The sequence below is a fragment of the Oncorhynchus mykiss genome, chromosome 31, assembly GCF_013265735.2.
Source record: "Oncorhynchus mykiss isolate Arlee chromosome 31, USDA_OmykA_1.1, whole genome shotgun sequence".
In the NCBI taxonomy this organism is placed as follows: Eukaryota; Metazoa; Chordata; class Actinopteri; order Salmoniformes; family Salmonidae; genus Oncorhynchus; species Oncorhynchus mykiss.
This window is the reverse complement of record NC_050571.1, coordinates 24,459,390-24,470,461: the sequence shown is the minus strand read 5'-3', so window position 1 is coordinate 24,470,461 and position 11,072 is coordinate 24,459,390. Positions and strand designations below refer to the sequence as shown.

The 11,072-nt window shown below is 44.7% G+C and overlaps 1 protein-coding gene across 2 annotated transcripts in view; it reads left to right on the top strand.

Moving 5' to 3' along the window:
- LOC110504815 (A disintegrin and metalloproteinase with thrombospondin motifs 2) overlaps positions 1 to 11,072 on the top strand; it is a 250,376-nt gene that overhangs the window by 167,533 nt on the left and 71,771 nt on the right. For both annotated transcript variants that reach the window (XM_036969571.1, XM_036969572.1), the window contains one exon: positions 5,699 to 5,904. In XM_036969571.1, the coding sequence (XP_036825466.1) occupies positions 5,699 to 5,904 (206 nt within the window). The remainder of the gene's footprint in view (positions 1 to 5,698; positions 5,905 to 11,072) is intronic.

Sequence of the window (11,072 nt, the reverse complement as noted above, 5' to 3'; positions counted from 1 at the left end):
GAAAAGGGAGTAGAGAGTGAGTAGAGAGGGAGGAGTTAGGGAGGAGAGATGGAGGAGAGAGGGAGTAGAGAGGGAGTAGAGAGGGAGGAGAGAGGGAGTAGAGAGGGAGGGGTTAGGGAGTAGAGAGGGAAGAGTTAGGGAGTAAAGAGGGAGAAGAGAGGGAGTAGAGAGTGAGTAGAGAGGGAGTAGAGAGGGAGGAGAGAAGGAGTAGAGAGTGAGTAGAGAGGGAGGAGAGAGGGAGGAGAGAGGGAGTAGAGAGGGAGGAGAGAGGGAGTAGAGAGGGAGGAGTTAGGGAGTAGAGAGGGAGGAGTTAGGGAGTAGAGAGGGAGTAGAGAGGGAGGAGTTAGGGAGGTGAGAGGGAGGAGTTAGGGAGGTGAGAGGGAGGAGAGAGGGAGTAGAGAGGGAGGAGAGAGGGAGGAGAGAGGGAGGAGAGAGGGAGTAGTGTGGGAGTAGAGAGGGAGGTGAGAGGGAGGAGAGAGGGAGTAGTGTTGGAGTAGAGAGGGAGGTGAGAGGGAGGAGAGAGGGAGTAGAGAGGGAGGTGAGCGGGAGGTGAGAGGGAGGAGAGAGGGAGTAGAGCGGGAGGTGAGAGGGAGGAGAGAGGGAGTTGAGAGGATGGAGTTAGGGAGGTGAGAGGGAGGAGAGAGGGAGTAGTGCGGGAGTAGAGAGGGAGGTGAGAGGGAGGAGAGAGGGAGGTGATAGGGAGGAGAGAGGGAGTAGAGAGGGAGGAGAGAGGGAGGTGAGAGGGAGGAGAGAGGGAGTAGTGCGGGAGTAGAGAGGGAGGTGAGAGGGAGGAGAGAGGGAGGTGATAGGGAGGAGAGAGGGAGTAGAGAGGGAGGAGAGAGGGAGGTGAGAGGGAGGAGAGAGGGAGTAGTGCGGGAGTAGTGCGGGAGTAGAGAGGGAGGTGAGAGGGAGGAGAGAGGGAGGTGATAGGGAGGAGAGAGGGAGTAGAGAGGGAGGAGAGAGGGAGGTGAGAGGGAGGAGAGAGGGAGTAGTGCGGGAGTAGTGCGGGAGTAGAGAGGGAGGAGAGAGGGAGTAGAGAGGCAGGAGAGAGGCAGGAGAGAGGGAGGAGAGAGGGAGTAGAGAGGGAGGAGTTAGGGAGTAGAGAGGGAGTAGAGAGGGAGTAGTGCGGGAGTAGAGAGGGAGCAGATAGGGAGGAGAGAGGGAGTAGAGAGGGAGGAGAGAGGGAGTAGAGAGGGAGGAGAGAGGGAGTAGAGAGGGAGGAGAGAGGGAGGGGAAGAGGATTAGGGGAGAGAAGCAGGAGGACAAGATGGACACTGTACCAGACAGTCTCTTGTGTAGGGAAAGTGTTGTAATAGACAGTAACAACAACTTTAAGAAAAAATAAAAATTGTTAGCATTGTCAAGACAAGAGCCAGAGACAGTGAAACATGTAGACTGATTACAGAACTGTAGGTGAGGAGATTGTATTTATTATTGTGTACCTGGTGACAAAAACTGTGACACACTCCATAAATATAGTGGAGAAGACTGTGACACACTCCATAAATATAGTGGAGAAGACTGTGACACACTCCATAAATATAGTGGAAAAGACTGTGACACACTCCATAAATATAGTGGAGAAGACTGTGACACACTCCATAAATATAGTGGAGAAGACTGTGACACACTCCATAAATATAGTGGAGAAGACTGTGACACACTCCATAAATATAGTGGAGAAGACTGTGACACACTCCATAAATATAGTGGAGAAGACCGTGACACACTCCATAAATATAGTGGAGAAGACTGTGACACACTCCATAAATATATTGGAGAAGACCGTGACACACTCCATAAATATAGTGGAGAAGACTGTGACACACTCCATAAATATAGTGGAGAAGACTGTGACACACTTCATAAATATAGTGGAGAAGACTGTGACACACTCCATAAATATAGTGGAGAAGACTGTGACACACTCCATAAATATAGTGGAGAAGACTGTGACACACTCCATAAATATAGTGGAGAAGATCGTGACACACTCCATAAATATAGTGGAGAAGACTGTGACACACTCCATAAATATAGTGGAGAAGACTGTGACACACTCCATAAATATAGTGGAGAAGACTGTGACACACTCCATAAATATAGTGGAGAAGACTGTGACACACTCCATAAATATAGTGGAGAAGACTGTGACACACTATGTCTATACACCGTGTTGTAATGATGTGCAAATAGTTAAAGTACAAAAGGGGAAATACATTTTAAAAAATATGGGTTGTATTTACAATGGTGTTTGTCCTTCACTGGTTGACGTTTTCTTGTGGCAACAGGTCACAAATATTGCTGCTTTGATGTGGTATTTCACCCAATAGATATGGAAGTTTATCAAAATTGGATTTGTTTTAGAATTATTTGTGGGTCTGTGTAATCTGAGGGAAACATGTCTTTCTAACGTGGTCTCTCTCTCTCTCTCTCTCTCTCTCTCTCTCTCTCTCTCTCTCTCTCTCTCTCTCTCGCTCTCTCTCTCTCTCTCTCTGTCCATCACGTGTTCAAAAGCTACTCAAATTAAAGTAGTTTACTCAAGACCCAGAGAAGACAGGTGAAGAGGTTCGTAATAGACCTGTGGGCATCGGGGAGGAAAATGTGGCCGGCATTCGAGGGCAAGAGTTAACCAGGGATGTTTTAACTGGTTTTTCTTAAACTGAAGTTATACATTATTTTCACCCTAACTTGCAGCCTCAGGACATTTTATCCAGAGGGATGGCATCCTCCTAAAAAAATCAAAAGAGTCCAACTGTTGCTTTCCGTCGATTGTCTTTATGTAACCAGAATATCTGAAGTGATCCTGTCTTTAAAAGCAGATGGTGTGGTTATGACATCATGCTCGTTAACAAGAGTTAGGGCCTTTTAGGACAAACAAGCAGGGGTTGTTTTGAAGGACAGGGGCCTTAACTTGAACTAATTCGATTAAAGATGCCCTGAATAATTGTCTACATGTATGCTCATAGATACATGATAGCCTAGACAATGGCACCTGCTGGAAAAAGAATTGTACACCCGTGACTGTTTAAAAAAACAATTATGTTTAATTGTCCCTTTAATTATTTCCCCCTTCCACTGTAGTTAGAGAGTCCTAGCGACTCCGGAGCCAATATTAGCTGTGCGGTGCGTTGTTTTACCCATGAGCCGGTTGCCTAGGTAACATTGCATAAGAGCAGCGGGAAGGAAAGGATGCCCCTTGCTGATTGCGAGACGGGAGACTAGGAGGTAGATTTACCCAGCAGCCCCCTTGTTCTCTCTCTCTCTCTCTCTCTCTCTCTCTCTCTCTCTCTCTCTCTCTCTCTCTCTCTCTCTCTCTCTCTCTCTCTCTCCCTCACTATCTCTCTAGTTTCTCTCACCAACCCTTCATACTCCAACACTCGGATGCGTTACACCAGTAAGGATCAAACAGTTCCACATAGTGTATGTTAAAGCCCGTATGGCTCTTAAAGCATTTCACCATGTGTGTTAGCTTAGTAGCTCTCTTTCCTGATATCACTGTCCTCTGTATCAAGTTGCCTTTCCTCATCATTATATGACACGCAACAAAAAGCTCATACCTGTCCAAATGAGATACTACCGACAGAATTTAATAAGCACCACCAGTGGACTGAGCACGACCTAAATTGAAATCTAAGTTTCACTGTATTTGACTTCAGAAGGCCTAGCGTTCTGGGTCTCCTAAATGAATAAACTGAGTGTAGAATAATAGTGAAGACATCAAAACAATGAAATAACACATATGGAATCATGTAGTAACCAAACAAGTGTTAAACAACAATCAAAATAGATTTTATATTTGAGATTCTTCAAAGTAGCCAACATTCGCTTTGATGACAGCTTTGCACACTCTTGGCATTCTCTCAACCAGCTTCACATGGAATGCTTTTCCAACAGTCTTGAAGGAGTTCCCACATATGTTGAGCACTTGTTGGCTGCTTTTCCTTCACTCTGCGGTCCAACTCATCCCAAACCATCTCAATTGAGGTCAGGTGATTGTGGGTGCCAGGTCATCTGATGCAGCACTCCATCACTCTCCTATGTTTAACTCTTTTTTGGTTACTACATGATTACATATGTGTTATTTCATAGTTTTGATGTCTTCACAATTATTCTACAATGTAGAAAATAGTAAAATAAAGAAAAACCCTGGAATGAGTAGGTGTGTCCAAACTTTTGACTGCTATTGTATGTCTGGAAGAATTGTCATGTTAAATGTACAGTGTACTGTACTGTACTGTACTTGATTTTCTCACACTGGCATTAACCAGTGACCATGCAGCTAATCCCCACAGTGAAGCATCTCTCCATGAGACCACGTCTCTCAGCCTGATAGGCTGCCTGGTAACTGCAGGCTAAGGCCACACACAGTCCTTAGCTAAGAGTGTCTGTGTACAGAGCCTGACAGGATAGTGCATGTAGATTCCGTAGAGACATGTGGCTCCAGATTGCCGGGCGTTCCCAGTCTTTCCAACAAGTGGATAATGTTCTGTGGAAGCCACAGTGTTTCTGTCTGTGGCAGGATGAGTAGAGCCATCTTTGGCTGTGGAGACAGCATTGTGTGTGTGTGTGTGTGTGTCGATGTGTGTGTGTGTGGTGTGTGCGTGTGCCTGCGTGTGTGCCTGCATTTTAGATATTAACTGTCTGTCTGTCTGTCTGTCTGTCTGTGTGTGTGTGTGTGTGTGTGTGTGTGTGTGTGTGTCTGTGTGTGTGTGTTTTAGATGTTAACAGTGTGTGTGTTTGTGTGTGTGTTTTAGATGTTAACAGTTTGTGTGTTTGAGTGTGTTTTTTAGATGTTAACTGTGTGTGTGTTTGTGTGTGTGTGTTTTTTAGATGTTAACAGTGTGTGTGTTTGTGTGTGTTTTTTAGATGTTAACTGTGTGTAACATTTTACTGGTGACATTCACACGTTTAGCAGGTGGGTGTAGCGAAATGCTTGTGTTTCTAGCAGTGTGTGTGTGTTTTAGATGTTAACAGTTTGTGTGTTTTAGATGTTAACAGTGTGTGTGTTTTAGATGTTAACCATTTGTGTGGTTTAGATGTTAACAGTTTGTGTGGTTTAGATGTTAACAGTCTATGTGGTTTAGATGTTAACCATTTGTGTGGTTTAGATGTTAACAGTTTGTTTGGTTTAGATGTTAACAGTTTGTGTGGTTTAGATGTTAAGAGTTTGTGTGGTTTAGATATTAACAGTTTATGTGGTTTAGATGTTAACAGTTTGTGTGGTTTAGATGTTAACAGTCTATGTGGTTTAGATGTTAACCATTTGTGTGGTTTAGATGTTAACAGTTTGTTTGGTTTAGACGTTAACAGTTTGTGTGGTTTAGATGTTAAGAGTTTGTGTGGTTTAGATATTAACAGTTTATGTGGTTTAGATGTTAACAGTTTGTGTGTTTTAGATGTTAATTGTGTGTGTTTTATGTTATAACAGGTTGTGTTTTATGTTTTATATTATAAAAGTGTGTGTGTGTTAGTGTGTTTTAGATGTTAACAGTGTGTGTATTTTAGATGTTAACTGTGTGTGTGTTTTAGGTGTTAACAGTGTGCGTGTGTGTGTGTGTGTGTGTGTGTGTGTGTGTGTGTGTGTGTGTGTGTGTGTGTGTGTGTGTGTGTGTGTGTGTGTGTGTGTGTGTGTATGTGTGTGTGTGTGTGTGTGTGTGTGTTTTAGATGTTAACAGTGTGTCTGTGTTGTCTCTAGGTGCTGACCTGCCTGGTCTGTTAGACCTCGAGTCCCTGTATCGTGGTGTGGAGCAGAGTATCAACCAGACCCGAGCCCAGAGACAGAGGAGACAGAGTCCAGAGAGAGCCTACAACATCGAGGTCCTACTCGGGGTGGATGACTCCGTGGTCCAATTCCATGGCAAGGAACACGTCCAGAAGTACCTGCTCACGCTCATGAACATCGTAGGTATAGCACACTCACAGAGAGGTACGCTCACACACACAAACAAACAGAGGCACACACACACACTCTCCTTTGCATGAAAGAACTGTCCAATATGGCAGCTAAAATGAAACAGTACACTCACAGAGGACTAGAGACTAGGACAGAGAACTAGAGACTAGGGCAGAGAACAAGAGACTCGGACAGAGAACTAGAGACTAAGACAGAGAACTAGAAACTAGGACAGAGAACTAGAGAGCTTTGGATAGAGAACCAGAGACTAGGACAGAAAACTAGAGACTAAGACAGAGAACCAGAGACTAGGATAGAGAACCAGAGACTAGGACAGAGAACTAGAGACTAGGAAGAGAACTAGAGACTAAGACAGAGAACTAGAGACTAGGACAGAGAACTAGAGACTAGGACAGAGAACTAGAGACTAGGACAGAGAACTAGAGACTAAGACAGAGAACTAGAGACTAAGACAGAGAACTAGAGACTAGGACAGAGAACTAGAGACTAGGACAGAGAACTAGAGACTAGGACAGAGAACTAGAGACTAAGACAGAGAACTAGAGACTAGGACAGAGAACCAGAGACTAGGATAGAGAACCAGAGACTAAGACAGAGAACTAGAGACTAGGACAGAGAACCAGAGACTAGGATAGAGAACCAGAGACTAAGACAGAGAACTAGAGACTAGGACAGAGAACCAGAGACTAGGATAGAGAACCAGAGACTAAGACAGAGAACCAGAGACTAGGATAGAGAACTAGAGACAAGGACAGAGAACTAAAGACTTGGACAGAGAACTAGAGATTAGGATAGAGAACCAGAGATTAGGATAGGGAACTAGAGACTAGGACAGAGAACTAGGGCCTGCCTGCCTGCCTGCCTGCCTGCCTGCCTGCCTGCCTGCCTGCCTGCCTGCCTGCCTGCCTGCCTGCCTGCCAGATCTCACTGTCTGTCTTTCTGTCTGTCTGTCTCCTCTATATGAATATGATGGGATTTCAAATATTTTCTGTGTGTGCTTGCGTGCATGTGAGCGACAGAATGGTCACAGGCTAGTGAAACCTGTCGTCTGCCCCAGCTCTCACACAATGTCCCTTCAGATGTTATGTCATGTGTCACAATTGGAATGATGCAAAGCCAGCAGACAATATGATTTAGGACACAACAAAGAGCTTAGCCCAGCACTTGCCTCCCAGGAGTGTGTGAGTGTGTGTGATTGGGAATGTGGCATGTAGAATTGAATCTCTGAAAATTAAACCTGATCTGAGAGTAGAGAGAGATTGTGTTTGTACGTGTCTGTGTGTGTGTACATGCGGGCACGTGTGTTTTTGTCGAGCATGTGTTTGCATGTGTTTTTGTCGAGCATGTGTATGTTTGTCGAGTGTGTGTGTGTGTGTGTGTGTGTAGCCTTTGTGAAAAAAGCAGCAGACAGATATCAGAGATTTCTATCAGAAACAGCAGCAGTTCTTTCAGTCTTTACTCCGGTGTTGTGAAAGAACAGCACCCCCCCTTTTGACTCCCTGTTGTAGATATCTGTAAGACAATCTTAGAGGGGAATGCACAGCCATATTGCAGGCACCCTTCTCATCTAGAGACAGAGACAGAGAGATTTTTAACAACGCATTCAGAATAAATTACTGAAAAACCCGAAAAACAGTAAATAAATAAGCAAAACAACCTCCCACGCATGGCATCTATACCACTTTCTTCTTGAAAGTTAACTTTGCTCACTTTAGGATCGTCTCGCTCTCTGTCTCTCTGGCGGTGGAGTGTACTCAGGACTTGGAGTTTTGCCTTTTAACTTTTTTACACGAGGTTTCTCCATGAGGTTTCTCCATGAGGTTTCTCCATGAGGTATCTCCATGAGGTTGCTCCATGAGGTTTCTCCATGAGGTTTCTCCATGAGGTTTCTCCATGAGGTATCTCCATACATCAAAGTAAGTGAAGGAAAGAGAAGCTCAGACTTGGAGTTCTGATCTAGGTTCAGATTTTCCTTCTCATTCATTTTGATTTAAAAGTCCAAACTGACCCTAGATCAGCACTTCTAACCTGAGACGAATACTGGTGTGGAGATCCAATTGATGCTATTACCTCAGCCTTTGATGAGGCAACATGGCTCCATACCTTCAGTGGCTTCCATTGAGGCCTTATTCTATCTAGGAACATGACTACGCTGAAGAGGCTCTTTCTTTTTCTCCTCATCGTTGTCCAAGGCTGCCAGGGTCAGATCATAGAAGCTGTCTCAGAGCAGAGAAGAGTGTGTTATCTTAACCTTTTGGTGTGTGTGTGTGTGTGTGTGTGTGTGTGTGTGTGTCTGTGTGTATGTGTGTGTGTGTGTGTGTGTGTGTGTGTGTGTGTGTGTGTGTGTGTGTGTGTGTGTGTGTGTGTGTGTGTGTGGGTGTGTGTGTGTGTGTGTGTGTGTGTGTGTGTGCGCGCGCATGTGTGTTATCTTCCTCTACCAGGGAAGCTTGAGGGAACAATATACTGCAGGCTGTGTGAGTGTGTAGATAATTTTTTATCTTGCTTTTATTCAGACATTTAGCAGGCCATGCTATCCGCGAGATAGTACCCTGAGAAGTACATAGAGAGAACACTTTCAACCCAATATACAATTCCAGTCCTGTTGATTTCCGTTGCTCCCCGGTACGTACTGTATGTCCAGGTATACATCATTAATCTGAAAAAACAGTATATTCCACATTAAGTGATCCCTCCTACTCTAACTAGCTTAGCCCACGAGTGACTCAGAGCTGTAGCCAGCCTGTCTCTCTGTTGTTATCTGTACATGAGAGGTCTATTAGGATCCCCAGCCAATTATTATCCTTTTTTATATTTCTTTTTTTTAGGAAGTAAGTCAGGATCTCTTTTGAGAGTTAGAATAGTAGAATACACATGTGGTTGTACATCAGAAGTTTTCCTCTTGTTATGTCCATCACTGACAGTCAATCAATTAACCCATGCCAGCTAAAATGTTTTAGATTGGTAGGTTAGTCTAGCCAGCTATCTTAACTTGTAGTAATCATGGCCGAATACCAACTGGGTGAAGGGCACGTGCCCAGGGGTCCTGACCTCCAGGGGTCCTGACCTCCAGGGATCCTGACCTCCAGAGGCCCTGACCTTCAGAGGGCCCACATTGAATTTATTAGTCACTCTCACTCAGATATCATATACACACGTGGGCAGATTTGCAGAAAAGTTGCTTGAAAATTGCAGTATTTTCTCTACACCCCATGGTAACATTTTCTCTACACCCCATGGTAACATTTTCTTTACATCCCATGGAAACATTTTCTCTACACCCCATGGAAACATTTTCTCTACACCCCATGGAAACATTTTCTCTACACCCCATGGAAACATTTTCTCTACACCCCATGGTAACATTTTCTTTACATCCCATGGAAACATTTTCACTACACCCCATGGAAACATTTTCTCTACACCCCATGGCAACATTTTCTCTCCATTCTCTCCGCCGCCACTACTTCATGTAGGGGTCAATCTGGGGTCAGCTAAAGGTCAGGAAGTCATGGTGGACATTGAGAGGGAGAGAAAGAAATGGAGAGAGAGGGAGTATGAGTATGAGAAGGAGAGACAGCAGGGGAGGGGAGAGCGAGAGATAGGGGTCAGAGATGAGGTGGGCAGTCTGTCAGTCAGCTCCCACGGCAACCTTTGAATCCTGTCTGTAGAGTTCAACTAGAGTGTTTACCTCCTACTCTCTTCCCATGTTAATCTGGTTCTTCCAAATCATCCTTTTTTTTCTCAATAGCATCAATTGATAAATTCTAGTGTGGTTTGGTTTGTCAATGACCAACCAATTGAAGAGCCCAGAGCTTGTTCGTCAATGAACAAACACACACACACCCAATCAGCAACAAGCTGCCCCCAGAGAGGAGAACAGAGGTGAACAACATGACTGAGAAATGCAGTCCATTGATCAGCTTCTTAAATGCTCCATGGGAAATGAAGAGGAATGTACAGGAGATACCTGAATCAAAAGATCCCTGAACCCCCCCCCTCCACAAGTCACATAATCACCAACACACACACACACTCTCACATAATCACACGGCCAAGGGCAGGAGGACAGGGGGCCTCAGTGATGCACAATATCCCTCCCCAAAGTCTGTCAAATTCCACTGTCTGAGAGAGAGAGACCATTCCATTGTGTTGTAATCTCTTGCATATGAAGTGTCTGCTTAATGATACTGTATCAACCCAGAGGACACTGTTTCCCTGTCTAACTGATGGGAGACCTTTACACTGACAGACACTGTTTGTGATGAGCGAGATGGCTGGATGGTGTTAATAATCAACTCGCCCACTCTAATAGGAGTGCTGTGTGCTTGTGAGTGGCTGTGCTTGTGTGTGTGTGTGCGTGTGTGTGTGTGTGGGGGGGGGGGGGGGGGGGTCTCTGTGTGTGTGTGTGTGTGTGTGTGTGTGTGTGCGTGCGTGCGTGCGTGCGTGCGTGCATGTGTGTGTGCATGTGTCGCTGATAAAGCTAGCCTGGCTGTGGTGGGTGCTAATGAATGCATCATGTCCAAGTTAAAGGCCTGCGTGATAACAAAGAAAGGCCAGCAGGTAATAATAAGGAGAATGGGACACATCTGTGAGCAGCACACTCTGAACTAACACTCTGAACTAACACTCTGAACTAACACTCTCAACTAACATTCTGAACTAACATTCTGAACTCACGCTCTGAACTAACATTCTGAACTCACGCTCTGAACTAACACTCTGAACTAACATTCTGAACTAACATTCTGAACTCACGCTCTGAACTAACATTCTGAACTAACACTCTGAACTAACACTCTGAACTAACACTCTGAACTAACACGCTAAACTAACACGCTGAACCAACACGCTGAACTAACACTCTAAACTAACATTCTGAACTAACACTCTGAACTAACACACTAAACTAACATTCTGAACTAACACTCTGAACTAACATTCCGAACTAACACTCTGAACTAACACTCTGAACTAACACTGCTGATTCCCTCCCTCTCTACCTCATCTTACAGATGCATACTGCAACTCACATCCTCCACATTCGGTACAACACCCATTCTGCCAGTCATATTCTGTTAAAGGTCCCCAAACCACTCACATCCCTCGTTCCTCTTTTCAGTTTGCTGCAGCTAGCGACTGGAACAAGCTGCAAAAA